This window comes from Centruroides sculpturatus, unplaced genomic scaffold, assembly GCF_000671375.1.
Source record: "Centruroides sculpturatus isolate CEXI.00-Female unplaced genomic scaffold, Cexi_2.0 scaffold431, whole genome shotgun sequence".
Lineage (NCBI taxonomy): Eukaryota > Metazoa > Arthropoda > Arachnida > Scorpiones > Buthidae > Centruroides > Centruroides sculpturatus.
This window is the reverse complement of record NW_019384619.1, coordinates 296,711-320,679: the sequence shown is the minus strand read 5'-3', so window position 1 is coordinate 320,679 and position 23,969 is coordinate 296,711. Positions and strand designations below refer to the sequence as shown.

General features: G+C 27.1%; 1 protein-coding gene across 6 annotated transcripts in view; it reads left to right on the top strand.

Annotated features, from left to right (window-relative positions):
• LOC111625428 (titin-like) overlaps positions 1–22,906 on the top strand; it is a 100,256-nt gene extending 77,350 nt beyond the window's left edge. For all 6 annotated transcript variants that reach the window (XM_023368575.1, XM_023368573.1, XM_023368570.1 and 3 more), the window contains 8 exons: positions 304–467; positions 5,099–5,198; positions 7,963–8,109; positions 14,351–14,450; positions 15,374–15,558; positions 19,582–19,704; positions 20,339–20,398; positions 22,789–22,906. In XM_023368575.1, coding sequence (XP_023224343.1) covers positions 304–467; positions 5,099–5,198; positions 7,963–8,109; positions 14,351–14,450; positions 15,374–15,558; positions 19,582–19,704; positions 20,339–20,398; positions 22,789–22,890 — 981 coding nt within the window. In that variant the 3' untranslated portion in view covers positions 22,891–22,906. The remainder of the gene's footprint in view (positions 1–303; positions 468–5,098; positions 5,199–7,962; positions 8,110–14,350; positions 14,451–15,373; positions 15,559–19,581; positions 19,705–20,338; positions 20,399–22,788) is intronic.
• The last annotated feature ends 1,063 nt before the right edge of the window (positions 22,907–23,969 follow it).

Genomic DNA, 23,969 nt, shown 5'->3' with positions numbered 1-23,969 from the left:
TTTAAACACATCAAAACTTTTTTTTTTTTTTTTAAATAATTATACGTATGTCGCAAAAGTAAATATTTGATATATATGATTTTTCTGTAAATAGTCATAATAGTTTCATATGAGATTAGAGATAATATTTGTTAAAGAGTATGATAAATAATTTAAATCAAAAACTCAGGATTGATATAACTGATATAACAATTATGTATGTATTTTTTCTTAATATTATTTAATTTTAATCAAGTTTTACTTTTTGATTTTTTTATTCTTTTGTTTATTCACAGATATATTGTAATTTTTGTTTATTTTTAGTTCAATGATTCACTTTTTTATCTCATCTGCATGCAACAAGGCTTGTATAAAGTGAATTATGAATTGCCCTTAACAGGAATGAAAGTTAGCATTCCTCAGCATCAAGACTATAAAAATGAATTTAGCATTATAAGTGTTACAAGATCATTTACACTGGCTGCTAGGTCAGTAAATTTTAAATTTTATTTGACTTAAGCATGTCATAAAGTTAAATTAGACATTAATTCTTTTTACCACTATGTCCTTACTGTTTTAAGTCCTAGTTACTGTTAATAAGTCCTATTGATAAACAAGGTCCAAGTAGACAATTAGACAATTTGCAAAAGTATAATTTATTTTTTTGATAACAAATTGTTTAATTTTTCTAAAATTTGAACATAAAAATAATTTTTTCTTACCTGATGGGTATCACTGTTATAAATGTTCATAAAGAAATTTTCCAGAATGGGTTAAAGATTTTTTTTTTATTTCAAAATAAAGGGTTTATTTTGTTGTGAAGTCTGTTAGTTCAATAAAAAACCAGATCATTTTAACTGAAAAAAAAAATTATATCTTAAAATACATTACTCAGCTAATTATGAATTATATATGGAATAATCCATTGCCTGATTTAAAAGTTACTTATCAGTTACAGATTGCATGAAAGAATTATTTTTTTATATAATAGAAATCAATAAATTTTTAATGTCTGAATTTAAGAATTTTTGTATTAGATATTAAAAATTCATTATATTAATTGCTATTGGTAACAATAATAAATTATAATTTTAATTATTGTTATTTGTTGTTAAAACAATTATTTTTAAACTGTGGAATATGATTGAAAAGAGAAATAAATATTTCATAAAAAATTATAGAAAGATTAAGATCTATGATAAATCAACTTAGTTATATACCATTTTTTAACTACAATATATATTTTTCATCCATGTTAAAAATTTATGCATTTATAAAAAATAGCTGTTTATAATTAAAGTTTAGGACAGAAACTGTTAACATAAATGTTAAGAAATACAGTGATATCTTGGTACTTGAACTGTAATTTATTCCAGAAGGTTGAGCACCATATGAATTTTTTTCATAAGGAGTAATGTAAATTATATTAATCCATTCCAGTCCCTTCAAAATTACCAAAAATATAAGCATTTTAACTAGAATTTAACACAAATTTAACAAGCCTAGCAAGCATCAATAAAAACAAAAAATATCAATACACAATACAAAGTGGCAAAATTTGCCTATTAATTTTGTTTACAGAAAGTTTTTGCATGTTTTTATCAGCTGTCATTACTTAACACAATGTATGATTTAATTATAACAGTTCTGAAATTTAACACAGTATTGCTAATGTAAAATAGTATTCTTTGTTTAGAAACTTATTTTGAACTTTATATTTTGTCTGAGTAAAATGAAGCTGAAATGTCTCGGATAAAATGCATATCAGGCATATTATGCATTATAAGTTTCTGAAAGAATATAATACCATACAAACCATAAAAACAATTATAATCTGTATGGGGAAGATGCTCCTAAACTTCAACATGTCAAGTGTGCTTTTAAAAGTTCCATTCTGGAAATTTTGAACAAAAGGATGTGCAATGGAAGGGTCTCAAAAGCTGTCAATGTAGAAAAAATGCAGGAATAAATTGTTAACTTCAACAAATAAAACTTGTAAACTTACAACAAATCCTTAATGTATAACAGACATGTATTGTTGAAACACTTCATCCATTTGGAATGGTTACAAAATGTGATGATTGGATTCCACACATGTTAAGTGAAAAAAAAAAACAAACTGGATGAGTGTAATTTTTTATAACAAAGATAGGTAATTCTAGGGTTGAATTTTATTTTTAAGTTAGTTACTCATTTTTATCATAGAAAATTTTTATGGATGACAAAATTAAAATGAAAAAATTTATTCTAGTAGACTGTGTTTGTTTTGTCAAGTACCAAGTGATTTCCCCACCCTTTGAACTTGTGTTTGAATACCAAATTGTTTGAGTTTGGAGCAGTTCAAGTACAGAGATATCACTGTATTACTTAAAGAGAAACAAATTCAAACTAGAAAAGAGTAGATATAAATCACCACATTAACCTTAGTTTTACTTCCAGTAATATCTTAAAAATGACAAATGTTTTCAAACAGCTTGACTGACTAAATGGGAATCACTTAACCTATTTCAGTGGTTTTGATGTTTTTCATGCACGAAAAGAACTATTTACAACAGTATGTTTTGCATGTGGAATAGTACAGTTTTCTAGCATCAATTACGTCATTATGACATCAAAGTGTATCCAGTGAAATGAGAATAATTTTTACAACATTCTTTACCAAAATAAATGAAAATGTATCTAAAACTTTTAGGGTGCAGTGGGCTGCATAAAAATATTAAGTGGGCTGTGGGTTGGACATCCCTGTTCTATCACATTCTACATTCGATTTGAATTCAAACTTCAAATATTTATGCAATTTACAAATTTAAATTTACCTAATTAAATTTTACAACTAATGTATTCTATTTAATTTTTATATTAACATCCTATGGGTTAATTGAAGTTGTTATAATAATCAATATGTATTATAAACCAGAATTCCTTTCCATTACATTCCTTTATTCATTAAAGCTCACTTGAATAATCCATTTAGATATAAAGTAGCTACCTTTAGATTGTTAATTAGGTGGATGTTTATCCATTGCACAAGTATGAAGGATACAAATTATAGAACTTAAGCAAATAAAGAAAATAGCAATAACACATGGGTACTCGATAAAATTTATAGAATGATTAGCACAAAATTATATGTACGACAAGATATTATCCCAAGACAGAAAACATAGCTGAGTCTAAAAACATAGTGGTGGAATATAACGAGATGCTGAATCCAATATACAAAGAGATTACATGCAATGGAGAAAAGAAGCTGGCATACAAAAGAGAGAGTACTATATATCTGTAAGTTGCCGACTTTTAGGGGCAATAAGTTAATAAGCAAATCCAATGGCCATAATAACCAATCTAGTTTGGCCAAAAAGAAACTTGTTCTATGATATTACATTGGTCTATTTTTATCTGTATTAATAAGTTTCCAAATTGTGTGCTATTGGAAAAAATAAGACTACTTTAGTTAACAGATTTATATATTTTTTAGTAAAAGTGCCTTAATGATTTTATAATTTTAATTTAAATTTGAGATTCTGTTGAAATGTACTTTTGTTGATTTTTTTTATTTTAATTAAAAGAGGAATGCTTATCCTAAAATTACTTTTGTAGTAAATATTTATTGATGAATTTGAATCATGTTTCTATATTTGTATATATGAAAAATCTTAATCATTTAATCAAAATATGAAACAACTAGCTGTTACCCATGACTTCACCTGTGCGGATTTTGCAAGCAAACCCCATTTATATTCAGTATTTCAACAACCATAGTAATTGTTATATAACACCTACTGCTGAGAATGATGAGAATTGCTGAGAATCAAACAAACTGTTTTTAATTTGATCAATTTTCTTGAACGTTTACAATTGTTCTATAATTGTAAACTATATGTGAACCAATATGCAATAATAAATTTGAATTTAAAATGGTTTTAATATTTGGTTAAAAAATCGAAATACAGCAGAGCGTCGATTATCTGAATCAATTGGGGACTGGGGTTGTTCGGATAACTGATATTTTGGATAACCGATTATGTACGAATAGTTTAACGTATCTGATGTTGAAATTTTTCTCCATTGCGTGTCACTTCACGTTGAATTTTCGTCGATGTTAAGCCTAATGAAGACTATTGTATCATATTATTTTTTTATTTTGTACAAACAAAATAAATATATTGAAAAATATAAAAACAATAAAAAATTATACTTCAGAAGTTAATTTAGTATCAAAAACGTAAAATATTTGAGTAGCCCAAGATATAGCCAAAGATTGCAGCGCCACAGCACTAGCGAAAATTTAAATTAGCCGACTGGAATTCTTTCGGATAATTGATGTTCCGAATAATTGACTTTTGGATAATTGACGCTCTACTGTATATAAAAATATTTATAACAATGTCTGAAATGTTATCAATTTAATATACCTAAGAATTCAATGAAGACTAAACGTAGTTGAAAAAACAAAAATTCACATCTAAAATAGTACAGTAGAAGCCGTTCTTCAGATTAAGCCAGGCATGGCCAGCATACAGCCCGTGGGCCAGATCCAGCCTGTCTAATGTGTGAAAAATGTATCTGTAATCTCTATGTACAATTTAGTCTCTACGGAGTGACACCACAATGAGATCTTGCACCACCTCAAAATCTTCCTAGGGCAGCCCCTGGTTCGGCCCATGAAAAAAGTTTTCTTTCCAATTTGGTCTGGGGCAAAAACTGTTGGCCACCCCTGGGTTAAGCCTTAATCCTCTCCCTCTCCCCCCGCGGGGGAATTTTGAAAAATTCCTTCTTAGTGTGCATTTTCATGACATACCATAACTGTGTACCAAATTTCACCTCTTTAGGTTTAATGGTTTGCTTTGGATGATGATGAATCATTCAATCAATCAGGACAAGTAATTTTATATATTTAGATAAATGTTAAATCTTTAGTTTAAGATTTAACATTTAATAATAATTTTAAGTTTAGTTTAAGAAAAGTTTAAGATCTATGATTACAAAATGTATTATTATTCTATCTTTTAGATAAATAGGCTTTTCCTATATCTTTGTTTTTATATGTTAAAAAATAAATTTTCTCAAATATTTAGAAAAAGCTTTTATATTAAAACAAATTACAAAATAATTGTAGATCTTTAGAAGAACGTCAAGAATGGGTTGATGCATTGAATAAAGCCATCGAAGAAAATGCTTCTAAACGGAGTACCTTTACAACAGCTATGTTACAGAAGGTATTTTATTTGAGAAGTAGCATTTGCAATTCTGGCAAAGATTTAATATGTTTAATATGTTATACATGTTTAGTAAAAATTAACTAAATATTTATGATTATGATATTGGATATATTTTGGTCTTTTTATAACTGCATATTAGTAATTAATATCAGAATTGTAGATTACATAATAAATTAAAATTAACTAATAGCTTTTCATTGATTGAATTAATCAGTATTTAAGCCATTCCTTTGAATGGTGTCAACTTATTTCTTTCCAGTAAAATCTGGAAAGAAATGATCTGATACAACTCAAATATACCACACTAAATTATTTTTAACCATATTTTAAGTAATATGTAACTATTAAAGTTATTTAAATGCTATGTTAACTGTAGGGTAGTCAAAAAGTTTGACTCATACATTCTATTTTCATTAGTTATTAAAAGAAAAACACAGATTTCTATTTTTCTTAAATCTTGGTTGCTTGTTGTTCTCTATTATATGTGTTTTCTTAACACAATGTTGCCGTTGAGAACATATCACACAGGAAACACTTTCAGAGGATAAAGGTTGTTTTATTGGTGTGAACGGATATTCTATTTTTCTATTTCATTTGCAAATTGCTTACAGTAATAACATCAATTTCGGGTATCCAATGCCTAGAAAAATTCCTTAATTAATTAATTTAATAATTTGTCCTTAATTCTTAATTATTAAATTAAAGTTGTGAAAAATATTAATAAAATTTAGAAATAACCTGATTGTGCTCTGCATCATTATAATAAAATTTATAAACCCTATTTTTGCAAAATATTGAGCATTTTCTTTGTATTGTATTGTGACATTTAAACCTCCTTCAACTAAGCTGCTACAGAAAACAGAAGAACTACAAAATTTCAAATTCTTAATGTTTGATGATGATGATATAATATAAATTATTGCAAACTTTTGCTGTTTCTTATAATTATAAAATTCTTGAAAGTATCATTTATAGTTGTTTCATTATGGCATTGCATATTGATGAAATATACTGATTTATTACATTTCAATTTAAATTAGGATATTTAAAATTCAATATGTTAGATTGGACTTAATTTTGTAATCTTTCCAAATTTATGCTGTAGTTTAAAAAAAAAATTATAATGCATGATGGGATGGGTAATGCAGTTGATGTTCCATATCTGTGCTTTACTGTTTCATCAAAACAACAAACTTTTTCTTTAATATTTAGTTTTACAAAATAAATTAAAATATTTTTCTACTTTAAAAGATGCATTATGCTTGTTACATGCAGCAAAATGATGTCATTTTGACACATCTTCACTTCTTGAGAACAGAAGCTACTAAATTCAAAATTGCAAAAATTAAAAATAAATAATTAAATAATGGAATATGTAACATTGTGCATTGGGTACCAGGGTGCCCAGATTTTTTGCTGTAAGAGCCCTAGTTACCTATCTGAAAATATTGGGAGCCACACCTAATGTTCTTGATATAAAAAATAAAAATTTCAGAATCATGATGTATTTATTTTGAGAATTTTGACATATTTATTACATTTTTTTTATTTACTCTTTGCTAGTTGAAGGTTTATGAACTTGTAATGTTTGTAATGAAATTTTTAAAAATAACAAATATTTTTTATTTATTAGTTGAGCCACAATTAAACTCTTGAAGAGCTGCATGTGGCTCGCAAGCCACAATTTGGGCATTGTTGGTATATACCACTAAGACTGAACATGTAACTGGAAATCACTGTCAACAGTTGATTGTAGCAATATATATATGTAATACTAGCTGTTACCCACGACTTCGCCCTCAGGGATTTTGCAAGCAAACCCCATTTATATTCAGTATTTCACCAATTATAGTAATTGTTATATAACACCTGCTGAGAATAATGAGAATTGCTGAGAATCAAACAAACTATTTTCAATTTGATTAGTTTTCTGGAACGTTTACAATCGTTCTATAATGAACCAATATGCAATAACAAATTCCAATTTAAAACAGTTCAAACATTTGGTTAAAAATCAAAATATATAAAAATATTTATAACAATGTCTGAAATGTTATCAATTTAAGGGAAAGTATGGGAATCAATTTCAAAAGCCGTTCTTCAGGTTAAGCGTTAATGCTCTCCCTTTCCCTCTCTGTGGGGGAATTTCAAAAAATCCCTTCTTAGTGTGCATTTTCATGACGTACCCTAACTATGTAGGCTATCAAATTTCACCTCTAGGTTCAGTGGTTTGCTCTGGGCGATGATGAATCAGTCAGTGACTTAGTCAGTCAGTCAGGACAAGTAATTTTATATATTTAGGTTATATTAGATTTTGAGTAAATTAATTTACCTTTAAATCAATAATTGCATCACAGTATTTATAATTCATAAAATTTTAAGTACACAGTGCTTGTATCAACACACAAAAACAGATGAGTTTCTGGTTATGTGAAATTCTATTTATCTGAATGATCTCTGGTCCCATTAAGTTTGGATACTCAAGTTTCCACTATAATTCATGTGCAGATATATTAGAAAATTTTTGTACAGTGTTATGTTAATAGTTTTACTATCTTGTGGTTAAAATTTATAAGAACTAGTGAGATTTCAAATACAAAAGTAATTTTCAAAAGCTTTAAAAAGTTTTTTAAAATTATTTTTGTAGTTGAAAAGTATTATTTATCTGTTGTTATTTTTATAAGATAGTATATTTTTTTAAAATCAAAAACAGACAAAAAAGATTAGTTTTATAATAATTTATTTACTATTATTTTATCAGGATAAAGGAGAAAAGTCAGATAATGCTTTTGTTTTGGGAAAGCAAGCACCTGTATGGATTCCAGATGCTCGGGTGACAATGTGTCAGTTGTGCACTAGAGAATTTACTGTTACATTTCGACGTCACCATTGTCGTGCCTGTGGAAAGGTAATCTAAGCTTTTACAAAATGGCTAGCTTAATAATTGAAATATTTCAGAAACAGATTTAACATAAATATTTTAATGATATAGCTTTAAATTTTTATAGATGTGTATTTATGTATAAATTTTTGCTGTATGTTTCCTTAGATTTATTTAGTTCCTTAGTTTTTGGCATGAAAAAGAACAGATTTCATCTTTCTAAGAATGATAATTTTGGATCATAGATTATATAATATATATTAAAATATTAGAAAGGGGGAACAGCCAACTAACAGTATTAAATAGTGAATTCAATAAAGCAAATATAAACAAAAATTGATATTCAAATTCAAATCAAATATACTTAATTGTCTTGTCTTCACAACTTATAGAATTGAATTGAAAGTGTGGTATAAAATTAATTTTATATCTTAATCAATTACTTTAATTATTATATATCTAATTTTTTCATAACTTTTATATTACTTCAGTTTAATCTCATTTTAATTTTTGTTTTTTTTTTTTTAAATCTCTTGTATTTATTACTAGCAGACCCCGCCACGCATTGTTGTGGCTCAAAATGTATTTATTATAAACTAGCTTTTGCCCGCATCTTCGCTCGCGTTAAGAAGTAATATTAATTAGGTATAGTTTTTGCGGCTTTACTTTTGTTTAGCGTGTGTAAAAAATTAGGGCCTACAAAACTTCTTTGTACAACTATGTACAAAGGGTACAATATAATCCCCGCAAAAACTATACCTAATTAACCCCCGTCAAATATAATTCGTTAGAAATATTTAGGTATAGTATGTACTATTAGATACGGCGGCCACTCATCATCGGGTATATGTAACTCAGTGAAAACACAACGATAGCGCGTTTTAAAATACTACTAACGCCATCTATTGTCAACATTTAGAACTAAAAATTATTTTGTTCGTCTTAATTTATTCGTTCCATTAGGTACTGATAGGTTCAAACTAATACATTTACATCCCCCATGGGGGTTGAATTTATCAAAATCCTATTTAAGCGGACGTCTTCATCATAGTAGCTCCAATCTTTAATTTCAGTTCAATCAGTCGAAAATCTAAGAAGATTTATACAAACTTTCATCCCCTATTTTATCCCCTTAGGGGTGGAATTTATCAAAATCCTTTCTTAGGGGATGCCTACGTCATAGTAGCTTTATGCATGCAAAGTCTCAGCCCGATCGGTTTAAAATTGACAAAGTTTCATACAAACTTTCATCCCCTATTTTATCCCCTTGGGGGTAGAATTGATCAAAATCCTTTCTTAGCGGATGCCTACGTCATAACATCTACCTGCATGCCAAATTTCAGCCCGATCCGTCCAGTGGTTTGGGCTGTGCGTTGATAGATCACTATGTCAGTCACCTTTGAGTTTTATATATATAGATGTATAACACTTCCCCCATGGGGGGAATTTTTCGAAAAATCCCTTCTTAGTGTACATTCTCTTGACATACCCTGTTAAAATGCAATCAAAAATGCAAAAAACTGCATCTAAAATAGTATAAATAGAAGCAGAGTTCTTTACAGTAAGCCTTAATCCTATCCATCTCCCCCAGTGGGGGAATTTTGACATGTATATTATATAAAAACATGTGCCTATTCGAATGCAGCATTGTATCAAAATTTCAAAGGAATCAGTAGGACCAAATGAACATTACATTTTTATTTATATAGATAGATAGAAGATGATCTGCTTTAGTTCATCCTTGCAGAAAAGCATAATGCCTCACAGAAAAGTAAACTTAGGTGGTCATACTCATAGCGCCATCTGTTGGAATAAAAGTCTTAACCCTAGATGATATCTTTTAATTTATATGAATGTTTAACGGAATAATATACAGCCTATGTCCACCCTGAAGTTCCATTCTAAATATTGATGAAAGAATTTTTGAAATCGGATGAGTAGTTTCGTAGATTTACCCTCTACATACAAACTTACAAACATTACCTCTTTATAATATTAGTATAGATTTCACTGTATACTTGCTATAACTAAATTATGATTTAAAAATCAAATTATTTTCAATTATTACATTTTTTTGGTGAAACCAAAAAATAATGTAATTCTACTATTTATTGAAAATCGGAATGCCTTCTAATGGTGGAAACCAATATTTACCACCTGATAGTCTGTATTTCCTGTTAATTTAAATTAGTTGAAAATTTCATTTACATAATGTATTTTCAAAGTTGAAAATTCATTTACATAAATGTATTTTCAGTATATGTGTACTTTTGAAAAAATAGTTTTATTAGTTTGTATACTGGCACAATGAAGTGACCGTTTAATCAACACTTGGCAAGTTTTCAATCTTTATTTAGTTAGTTTAGTTTAGTTTCAATCTTTATCTAACTAAATAAAGATTGAAAACTTGCCAAGTGTTTGATTAAACGGTCACTTCATTGTGCCAGTATACAATACATAAACAACAACACGGTTTCGATAACAACAACAGTTTTATTAGTCTCCTGTAAAATTTGCTGTTAGAATTACACAGTTTTCTGGTTTCACTGTTCAAAGGTTTTTATATGAGACCTTTAATTGTAATCTAATTTCAAAATCTTATTCAATGATTACAATTTATTTATCATAAACTGTAAAAGTTCTAAAACTTCTAAAATTCTAACTGACTTTTTATTTTATTCTGTTATTANCGTAGATTTACCCTCTACATACAAACTTACAAACATTACCTCTTTATAATATTAGTATAGATTTCACTGTATACTTGCTATAACTAAATTATGATTTAAAAATCAAATTATTTTCAATTATTACATTTTTTTGGTGAAACCAAAAAATAATGTAATTCTACTATTTATTGAAAATCGGAATGCCTTCTAATGGTGGAAACCAATATTTACCACCTGATAGTCTGTATTTCCTGTTAATTTAAATTAGTTGAAAATTTCATTTACATAATGTATTTTCAAAGTTGAAAATTCATTTACATAAATGTATTTTCAGTATATGTGTACTTTTGAAAAAATAGTTTTATTAGTTTGTATACTGGCACAATGAAGTGACCGTTTAATCAACACTTGGCAAGTTTTCAATCTTTATTTAGTTAGTTTAGTTTAGTTTCAATCTTTATCTAACTAAATAAAGATTGAAAACTTGCCAAGTGTTTGATTAAACGGTCACTTCATTGTGCCAGTATACAATACATAAACAACAACACGGTTTCGATAACAACAACAGTTTTATTAGTCTCCTGTAAAATTTGCTGTTAGAATTACACAGTTTTCTGGTTTCACTGTTCAAAGGTTTTTATATGAGACCTTTAATTGTAATCTAATTTCAAAATCTTATTCAATGATTACAATTTATTTATCATAAACTGTAAAAGTTCTAAAACTTCTAAAATTCTAACTGACTTTTTATTTTATTCTGTTATTAAATATAAAATACTTGTAAATTGAATATTCACAAAAGAATTTTACAGCAGTATTTTCTATACTAATCATAATTTTTCCATTTTTCAAACAACTTGTTTTTTATATTTAAGATTGTTGTTAACTAAGCAGATCCTGTCTGATTTTATATTATTTTATTAAAACATTGAAATAAATATTTTTAAAGTTTTGAAATTATTAAATTATTTGTTTTTAAGCTTAAAAATGAACAATTTAAAGTGTTTTTAATAATTCAAGTTATATAACTCAATACCTTTAAGATTAAGAAGTATTGAATTACATTATAGATATAATATTTTTAAGAAATTATACATTGTAATGAATTAAATGACAAATATTTTAATATATTCAAACTTATAAATGCATCTACATAATTTAAGATCAAATTTTCAAAGCCAAATTTTTATAATTTTTTATTTCTTCTGTTGAAAACTTTTTTCTGTATTTAACTAAAGTATTATAAAAGGTGTATAGTATATAACTTTTACTGTTTTAGGATATTTTCTGATATATGACTTATACATATAGATTTTGTAGAACTTTTTCAGGTAATTGATTATACATTGAGAGTAATCTTTCTATCACAGATTGCTCTATGCATTATGAAATAAAACAGTATTTATACTTTCCTTATACATTATACAGTAAAAAGAAATTACAGTAAATTACATTTTATCTAAAAAGCTCCAATTTTTTTTTACACAATATACTCTTGAAAGAAGGATGTTTAAAATTGTTGATTTTACTCTTACAGATTTACTATCATTTTAAGATATAAAATTCAAGATACAAAATAATATGTTTTCAATAATGAGTGGTATCTAATACCATTTTATATATGTATTTTAACCTATTCGGTGTTGAAATTTTTATTTGTTGCCTGTGACGCCATGTTGAATTTTTGTTGATGTTAAGCTTAAAAATTTTTTTTTTAATAATAATCAGATTTACTGTATCATAAAAAATTATTTTTTTATGTTTCACAAACAAAATATATATATTGAAAAATATAAAAACAAAAATAAATTTATTTTAAAAGTTCGTTTTAATATAAAAATTGTGACGTAAAGCAACATCTAGTATCAAAAACGTTCTGATGTAAACACAGAAATATTTGGGATCGCCCACGCAGGTCAATGAGGTCAACGCGAATATTTTCGGGATCAACGTAGGACAGGTTAAGATTAAAATTCAGCAGAAATACAGATGCCACAGGAGAAAATAGTTTTTCAAATTTGTTACATAAAATGAATTAATTATTTTAGTCTTTTCTTTTCTTTAGTAAACTGAACTTTTTCTTTATTAAACTTTTTAATTTTTAAAATAAGCATTTGAGCTTATAACTTCCCACTGTTGTCAGTTTGTCTGTCTTTTCCTAATGTTGAGAACAGAGTTAGATAGATGAAAGACAAGATAAGATAGGGAAAGCTTAAGGGCAGGAGGCCATGATTAATTATATGCAAACTTTTGATGCAAACTGGAAGTCATGTTATTTCAATTTAAAAATTTCCCCTGAAAGAAGTTAGACAGATGACAGGCACAGCTCAATTGCTAAGGGAAAAGTCTGAGGGTGCATACCTACTGAGTAGTATATTCTCTCACCACTTAGCATTGTGCCAAGCTATTTTAGACATTTGCTACTCTGCAGTAAACATGTAAACATGATGCTGCCAATTTAGTCTCTTGCCAACTGTGAAGTTTGAGCAGTAATTTGAGTTGTTTCTACAGGCTGAAGGGCTGAATGGAGGTGAAATTCATTGAAGGATGTGTAATGTGTATAGTGAGAACCTCATGAGCTATGGATGTCTGTGTGAATGGTGCAGGAAATTCAAACAAGGACGTGACAACGTTCATGATGAGGGTGGTCAAGGGAGGAAGTGTGTGATGACTGATGATTTGGTGGACAAAGTGGATCAATTGGTGTGAGAAAGGCATTGGTTCTTGATTTCTGAGCTCAGTGAGGAGTTTTCTCAAATTTCAAGATCCACACTGTATACCACTGACTGACAGTCTTAAAGGTTGGCTGAATGGCCTGGTGGCAATGTTCTTTGACATGGGTATACAAAAGCTGGTGTCACAGTATGATGTCTGCTGAATCAAGAAGGCATTTATGTGGAAAAATAGATGAAGACTGTAACTACCTTCTACAAATAAATTGGTTTTGTTCTTCATTCTTGTTTTTTTTTTTTAATTCTGGGTCAATGAGGTTGAAAAATCCTCATATTTCACTTAAAGCATTTTATTGTACACACACATTTTTCAATACATATATAATAAATTAAAAACAATTAGTTCAGTTCAGTTCTGTTAACTCTATAGATCCGAAGTTTCACAAACTAAATAATGAAACAGTTATTTACTTTGGAGATTCTAAAAATTGCTTTTCTAGAATTTTAATGATTATAATTGGTATTTTTGCATTTAAAATCAAGTTTTTTTTTAAATTTTATTTTCAGAGTAATGGAGTTGAGGATGTTTAATTGATAAAGTGTTAATAAGCATTATAATAAAAATGTAAAGGAAAATGTTTATGATGTAGCACTTGAAATAAAATTCATTTAAAATATGATAATTAATAACCCTTTCTATAGTGATTATAGTAGAGAGAATGGCAACTGAAATTATTATCTATCATAACCATTTATGAAGTATACTAGAATTTTTCTTTAACTACAGATACTGTACACCANATTTTTAAAATTTAAATCCTATTTTTAGATGATTTTGCATTGTCAAAGTATTTGCTTTTTTATATTTATTATGAGTGGAAATTTACATGAATATTAATTTTATACATATATATATATATTATTTAGGTTGTTTGCTCTCTATGTTCAGGAAATAAGGCACCTTTGCAATATAGAAACTTTCAGGTTGCTAAAGTTTGTGATGAATGTTTTCAAGTGCTTCAAAAAGGTTTGCATTTTTGTTTTTTAAAATAATAGTTAATTTGACTAGTTATACACACACACACACATCTAAAACCTACCATCAAAATTTAATATTTTATTAAAAAAAATGAATGACAACATAGTTAAATCTTACTCAAAAACTATTCAAATCAAATTTGAAGCCATTTAAGTTAGATTTTATATGCTTGCCTTTAACTTCAGTTTTCACTTTTTTGGTCTTATCTCAAAGTTTGACATCATGTTTGAAGAATCCCTTTTTGAATAGTGAAGATTTTGCACTTACTATATGACTTAATGTTCTCAGTCTTCAGCTTGGTTTGGAACAAAATATCCTTGAAATATCTCAATGAAAACAACATAAGGGTTCAGGATAATAAGCAGGACATTTAACTCTTTTCCATTGTGCTTTCTGAAGTGTAAAGTTTGTTAAAATTGAGGACAAGTGTATTAAACATCATAATATAAATGGTTTCAAATACTGATTTGATTGATATTTGAGAATAATTTTTATACCTTGCTGTTCTGTTGTAATAAAGCATTAAACCTAAAAGATTTAAAGCCATTTTGTGTATTTACAAGCAACATTCAAAACAGTTATTTTATAATATTTATTTAATCAAATTTCTTATAATGATTTAATTTTGATTTTAATATTATATTAATAGTAAATTATCACTTTGGACATTTTATACTTTTGTACAGTATTTTATTATGGTTTCATCGCAATAAGAAATAAACTTATTTGGAGATTTTTATATTGAAATATTTATTTGATGAGATTTTTTTTGATACATCAAGATTCCTGTCTAGGCTCATTAAATATTTTGTTTTTGTTTTTTTAAGATAAATTTTAAATTTAGGAATGTTATTTCTATTTTAATGTCCTTTATTACATATTTTAAACAGTTAACATTTTAATGAATTTAGAATATGAAGCTGTGGAACCAACTGAGAAAACCTCAGAAGTGGGTGAATCGGGAACCAGTTCTGAACTAGGAGAAACTGATAGTGATTCTTCACATGCTTTCGCATCAATTAAAGCTCAGTTTAAAGGAAATGTCAAAGCAGCAGGTAAAAAGATTAAAAGGCATCTTCCAAGTGTTTTGAAAGAGGTAAAAATAATGATTTATGTTTCTTATATATACACTTACTGGTACAGTAGAGCGTCGATTATCCGAAAGTCAATTATCCGAAAGAATTCCAGTCGGCAAATTTAAATTTTCGCCAGTACTGTGGCGCTGCAATCTTTGGCTATGTCTTGGGCTACTCAAATATTTTATGTTTTTGATACTAAATTAACTTCTGAAGTATAATTTTTTTATTGTTTTTATATTTTTCAATAAATTTATTTTGTTTGTACAAAATAAAAAAATAACTTTTAACGATACAATAGTCTTCATTAGGCTTAATATTGATGAAAATTCAACGCGAAGCGACACGCAACGGAGAAAAATTTCAACATGGGATAGATTAATATATTTTTTTGTACAAAATTGGTTATTCGAAATATCAATTTTCCGAACAACCCCAGTCCCCAATTGATTCGGATAATTGACGCTCTACTGTACTTTTAAAATAAAAATTGACAAATTATGTTTTTAAAGCAAAAATAATAATAATTGTGGAAAAAATTAGTTAAAAAAATGTATATGTTGGAGTCTGTTATAAATTACAGTTATTAAATTTAAAAAATTCACATGGGTTATCAAAAGATTGCAAAATTTTCATTCATTCCTTTTATTTTTATTTTTAAAGTTAGTAAATATGATGAAAATTAAAAAGTATGTCTTTTTACATTTTGAAAGTGATTGTTAATGTAAGTGAAAGTTTTTTAAATTAGTATGAAAGGATCAAATTAAATATACATGTTACAGTAAAAACTTGAAGTCCATCATAACCCAACCTTACTATGTAAAAATAATTCTAACAAAAACTTTTTACTAATTCTAGTTTTAACTATTTAAATCTAGAATTAATAAAATACAATTGATAATATTAGTATTTACTAGTGAGGAGACAATACCAAAATTTGTCTCAATTCTGACTCTTTTGAATACTTTCTAAAGTTTATTTTACTTCAGAAAAGGGGGTGCTTCTAGCCATCATCAGTGTTGGTGACTTTTTTTACTCACCTTCTCCAAACAATGTTTTGCTGTGAAACGTTAGACAATACAACAATTTCTAGTGTTGTTAGTATAATAATGAATTTGATACCATTAAATCTAATTTTATTGTTGTTGGTAATGGCTGGCATTGAAACAAATCCCTGCCCTCTGCAACATTCACCAGTTAAGATAAGTCAAACCAACATGCAAAAAAGGGTGCGTGGAAGACCTAGAAAGGAATATGCACAAAATTCTGAAGATACAATAGTAGACATTATTGGAGAAGAATATTTTTCTGAGGAAGAAACGAAAAATAACAGAAGTAATATTAGTAAAACGAGAATTGAGGATTATTTTGAAACATCGGAACAATTTAACCAGTCAAGTGATAGTGATTCGAGGTACTTGTTAAAATCAATCTACAACTTAATTCAAGAAAAGTTTGAACTACTAAATCAAGAAATTTACTCAATGAGACATGAAATAAGTCATGTACAGGATGATGATAAAAAAATTAGAGAAGAAATGAAAACCATTCTACAAAAAATCAGCAGTGTGAAGATAAAACAAAGGCCTTCGCAAACGTAAAAGGTACGTTTGAGTTTGAATTGGATAAATTACATAATGAAAACACTAAAAGGAATATTGTTATAATTAATTTTCCATTTAAAACTGATGATAAGCTGCAAGAACTCAAAAATTTCATTAAAGTAGATCTTTACCTAAAAGACAGAAATAGAAGGTCTAATTCAATTAGATAAGAGAAACTCAAATAATCAAATGATAAAATTAATAACAGAATTGGTTAAAGATAGAAACTTGATATTTAAAAGATTCTGGATATTGAAACCGAATATAAAAAAAGAAATGGAAAAAACTATTATTAAAACAGATCTTTGTACTAGATCTAGAATTAGAAGGAAACTAATGCTTAATAAAATCAAGTCACAATTATCAACTAACACCAGAGTGATAATCAGGGATGATTGCTTTATAAAAGATAATAGCATATACACTCTAGACATTAATAATAATGAGTTTATAATAATTAATTCTTTTTTGGGGCAAATTACCAAGTATTCGCAAATAAAGCAGCAATGTTAACAAATGAATCGACCGGTATCTATAATAATCATCGAAATGATAATTATAATGAGTATAAAACTGAAAAGAAGTTTTTCTCAGATAGATATAGTTATCTTCAAAATAATAAAATTAAGCCTGAGATAAAACTGAACAACCTTGTGATTAGTTTTTGGAATTGTCAAGGTCTCAAAGGAAGAATTCAAACTTTAACAAAAAATTTTATATACTCAAATACAATTATAGGTTTGACTGAAACTTGGATAAAAAACGTTAATTTTCTGGATAAAAGTTATCTAGAACGAGATAATCTTTTAGTGTCCAGTAATGCTCATCGTATAAGCAAATTTGGGCATCCTTCGGGAGGCATTCTTCTTATTATAAAAAGAAATTTTGGTGAAATTATATATCAAAATATAACAACATACTATATATTAGTGATAATTAAAATTAATAAGCAAGTTAAAACAGCATGGAATGAAGCTTATCTAGGAGTAATTGTGACATATCTTCCTCCTGCTATTAAAAAGAAACATATTTAATGAAATACAACACCAAATTGATAGATGGGCCTTTTTGATACACTGTTGGTTATTTGGAGGGGACTTCAATTCTAGAATTGGTGAGATGCTGGACACAGAGATATCTTTAAATTATGAAAATATTAACAACAACAGACAGTTCAAAGATAAAATTTTAAACAGCGAAGGCAAAATTCTATTAGAATTTGTTCAAGAAAACCAATTTGTTATACTAAATGGCAGAATGAAAGATGATATCCCAGCAGAATACACTTATGTATCTCAAAATAGAAAATCGATTGTAGATTTTATAATATGTTCCCAAACCTTGATTGAACATTGTCAGATTTTAAATGTATGTGATGAAGATACCTTGGATCATTTTCCTGTACAGCTCACGCTATCAACTAAGTTGTATACAGGAAGATATATATAAAAAAAGAGAATATATTGGATTTCAGAAAAAAATGTGACTTTAAAATTGATAAGACAGTGTGTGAGAAACAATTGTATTCTTTGTTTAGAAACTTATTGTACACTTCCAGTGCATTTTTTCATTCTGCTCAGTTTTAACTTTGTAACATCATTTGAACTCCAAAGTGAATTTTTCTTGAATTTGGCATTCGTATTCTGAAGTTTTTAAAGTTACAGTTGTTTGAAGTTCTAGATACCACTGTAATATTTAATGAAATTATGTTCATTTTTTTCAGTTTTATAATTTTAAAATGCCATTAATTTTTAAAAAGCCATTAATTTTTAACTTTTCTATTTTCAAGATATTTAAATTTTTATCTTAATGTATTGTTCTTATTAGTTTAAATTTCCAAAAAATTCTTTTATTTTTGGTTTATTTTAAAGTATTATGAAAATTATGTATCAACTTAACAATGTTCTTAAAAATGTAGAATATTTTTATAGTTGGTTATTTAATGAAAAAACACAGTGTTATTTTAGATTTATCATAATTTTTCATCAGCTTGTTCATTTTCTCAAGAATATAGTTATAAATACATATTAAGAGAAAGATTATTGTTCTTTTATATTTTGTAGCATTGTTTGAATTTTTTTTAAAATTATATTATGTATTACTTGATGTATTAATAAATACATTTTAAAACAATTGAAATAGTTTGGTTTTCTTCTATTCAAATTACTAATATAAATTCATTAAATGTGATGATTGCTTTTATTTAAGTTTTTCAAATGCAGAAGGATAATAATTTTGAAAGATTTTATTACATTTTTAAAATTACACTTTTTATGTGGACTGCAAAATTGTTTGATTTGGGTATATAATTCAGTTTAATAATGAAAAATGAATAATTTCAATTTTTTAGCATTGAAATATTATAATTATAATAATTTTGAATTGATTACTGTCTTTTTAAGTCTTATTTCATATTTAACTTTAATTGTGCCATTGAAGGTATGTGCCAATGATCAGGGTTCAACTATTAGTGGATATTTACGTAAAAGAGAGCGTAGAAATTGGAAACCTTACTGGTTTGTTTTGAAAGATAAAGTTCTCTACAGATATAAAGCTTGTGAGGTGAGAGTTTTCTTTTTCTGTTATTAATAGAAATAATAAACTTAAATTAAAATACAATTAAAATGTCTACAAATAAAATGGCTTTCTTGAACTATTACAACAGTTTTGATTTATTTTGCTTACTTTATTTTTATCATTATCAATAAAAATAATTGTGCTAAATTTTATTTTATAAAAATTTATAAAAGAATAATTATTTCAAATATTTTCAATTCATAAAAAGATTAATAATTTATTTTTGTGGCGTAGTAAACACTAGTATTGTGTTTTATTCCAAAGACACATGGCAAATTTTCCATCAAATTCCTTTATTAGTTGAGTCGTACACGCCACAAATATAAAACAGGACACGGTTTCAAAAAGCAAATCATTAATAATTTAATAAAATAACATTTTATACTTCATCTAATATAATTTCAACAATATTCTACAGTATTTTATTATATCTCAGTCTCATAGATTCAAATTAAATCTGACTTTTATGTTAAATGATATACATCACTATATTTTTTCAGTTAGATTATTGAAAATTTTGAAATTTGATATATAATTTGGTAAACAGACAAACTAAACATTTAATAGCCCTATGAAGATTTAATGTCAAAGTGATTCAAATAAATTTTTTTATTTTCAGGATGTTGCAGCTTTAGAAAGCATTCCTTTACTTGGTTTTCAAGTGGAGACTTTTACTCAGGTACTTCATGTTAAAAAGTTATAAATATTATTTACTTTTGACCCATATTACATACATATAAAAAATACTAATCATTATAGAGATCTGATTTTTTAAGTATTAAAAGTTTTTGAGCCTTCTTGACTCATCTTTAGATACAAACTTTAAACTCATATGAACTTAAGCACACATTTGAATTTTAATTCCAGTATAACTTCACATCCACACATTGCTTTTGAAAGATGATTAGAATAATACTATTCAGGCTTGCATCTTTTAAATTCATAGAACTTTCAGGATAGTACAAATATGCAACAACAAAACAAGCAAGTAAAACAGCAACAAAACTGTTGGCTGGTTTCATTATTTGTGTCCATGCTTAAGACTCTGTACCAGATTTATTGGGTCCTTTTTGAAACTATTGGTTTCATCATACAAATCCACAGGTCAAGAGCCAATCTCTCATGTCTTGTTACTTGCTCTCAATTACTATTAACTACTCCTTGACTATCCTGATAGGAACATTTCTTTTTTCAGTACTATACTGTAATCCTAGCTTCCTTCCACAACAGTTTTGCTTTCTTATTTACATAAAGTTATTCTGCCAGAGCTGTGATAACTTTGCCTTTTTGATAAGACTGTGCATTCTTTTAGTCTCTCATCTAAGGTTCTGACTGCTTTCAATATACATCTCCATTTTACTAGATTTGTTATTTGTTATTGGAATGTTACATACTCTGCTTTTTTTATCTTCTGTTAGGCTATCCTTGTCATTCCTAATTCAGTCAAAAATGGTTAAGTCTAAGAGAAATAATCCTTTGTCCTTATCTTGAGTGTGTGCTTTTAGGAGCTTGCTGATTTGTAACCCTGTAATTCTAAATTTTTGGAAGTTACTCAAATCCTTTAACTTACAACCTTTCTCACAATTTTTTTGTTATAGACAGTTTGGAGAATAATCTTGACTGCTCAAAGGGTAACCCAATTTTTTCAATAAAGTTAACCTTTTTCTTTAGGTCTTAGGTTTTCTGTTTTAGTGCTATATATATATATATATATATAACCCTCCAAAACAACAATCTAAAAGCTATTAGTTTGTACTAGTAAACATCACTACATTGGATGTGTATATGTTGACTGAGTAGTTGCTTTCTTTATACAGACATGACAAAACTGTTTCTAATCAAATAATGGATTGTATTATTATGTACTTGCTCCACTTCCATGATCATGTCTAATAATAAGTTATAATACTAAAATAAAAGAAGATAATAAATATTTTATATTTTATTAAAATGAAAAATAGCAAAATATTACAAATGCAGAAAATATTTTAAAATTTTGTTAAATTCTGTTTGGTACTTTTTAAATACTATTGCTAAATTTGAAAAATTATTTTCAAATCAGAATGTTTGCTGTTCATCCAAGATAGATTCAATAATAATAGTTCAAATGTATTTTATTCTAGCTTTTCCAGGGGCTAAATTTATTTATATGGATAAGCTCTTGATCTCCCTCACAATTCTAAACATAGTGATAATCCTCTTTTACTCAATATTTCATAGTATATTACTAATAAAGTCAATAACTAGGTTACAAATACTTATAATAATCCAGAAAATTTCTAACATAGAATATTCTCTTTTGCAACAAAACTCCTGTAAATGTGAAGGCACTTTTTTAATCTTCTGAAACTGTGTTTTTTTATGACTTTGATTCACTAACACAATATGTGTTACAATTTCAACATTTGGCAATATTTCATCTTTATTTAGTTGATCAACTAAATAAAGATGAAATATTGCCAAATGTTGAAATTGTAACACATATTGTGTTAGTGAATCAAAGTGAAGGCACTTGTTCTAACATTATACCAGCTTTTGAAAACATGCTGTATAAAAGTCTATTTGCTTTCATTCACTACACTATATGGTTCAGAAACTTTTTATTATTTGAAGAACATTCTTTCCCAAATATTATTTTAAAAGTACAAAAAAGTGATAATCACTTAATGCTTGATCAAAGTTCTATGATCATCTTTTCAGATTGAAAAATTCAGATTCAGGTTTTAACCTGGATATATGATCATATTGCCTGGATCAAGCACTGAATGATAATTAGCTTTTTATTTAAAATAACAACTATTTTTCAAATAATAGTTGGTTTCTGGAACATGTAGTGTTGTGACTGACAGCTAACAGACTTTTATGTAGCATGTTTTCAGAAGCTCATAAAATGGAGAAACAAGTGCCTAAATGTTTTCATAACAGTTTTGTTGAAAAATGGATGTTTGATATAAACTTATGTTTTGGTATGCTTGTAACCTAGTTATCAACTTCCATGTGCATACATTTTTAAATGTTGCTTAAAAACTTAAAATTCTTATATATTTCTAATTTTTTTTTATATTCTAGTCCTATGAAAATATAGAAGCAGAATTATTATTCCAACTCACTCATGCTGGGCAATTACCCATAATATTTTATACTGATTCTCCAACATCTACTGAAAGGTAAGCAATATAATAAAACATTTATAAACTGATAAATATGTTTTAGAAATGATTATCTCATATTGAGAGTTGATGAGATAACGTATCTCTTACCTTCAAAATATTAATATTAAACATGTTTTTGCTGCTGAGATTTGTTTTATTTGGCAAATGTTTTCAATTTATAGAATAGGCCATTGTCAGTCTCTTATCTTCTATTGAGTCTAATTGATTATGAATTCAATGAAATTATAATAACTTAAGTTTAACTGAGTGCAACTTTATTTTTGTAAAAGTAAGTTAAATAGAGAAACTTTTAACCAATTTGACTGAAGTCTTTTTATTTAATAAAAATAAAATAAAAGTATGTTTTTTCAAAAAACCTGAATAACTTCTGGTTATCTGGAAGATAGAAAAAAAATAGGAGATTGTGGAAATAGTAAGTGTAATATCTTGAGAGCAGGCAAACTTTAGTAAAAAACTTTTGAAACATTTACATTTGTTTTTTTTATATGTATCTATTAATGATTATTTATAACTACAGAATACCTAACTGTTTATTTTATGACTGTTTAATTCATCATCAGAATAAAGACATTCACACATTGACTTCACACACAGCCTCAGCTTTGAATTCCATTTTGCATATAGAAATACATATTTATATTTCACATACTTGATATGGTGTGCATCACCATATCAAGTATGTGAAATATGCTTGGTCATGTTTTTGATCACTAGCATTGTGTGTGTTAGAAATGGTATCTAATCAGGAAATTCATATTATTGAATCTACATTATCATAAGCTATCGTTTTTAAAAGACACATTGCATCTTTGCATTATGAAACAAGTTTTGCAGACAATGATGATAAAATGAATGTATTTAAAAATTGTTTTTATATTTAGAAATTACCAATTAGTGAAAAATAAAATTTATAGAAATGATTTAATAACTAATTTTTCTTATCTACTATATTTGTCCTGCATTGATTCAGGATCTGCTTGTTTACATGCATTCTTTCATTTTACTTGATCTAGTGCATCATTTGGTGAAATTTCCATTATTTCCATATCTTCTTTGATTCAGTTAAGCAGCTGTTTT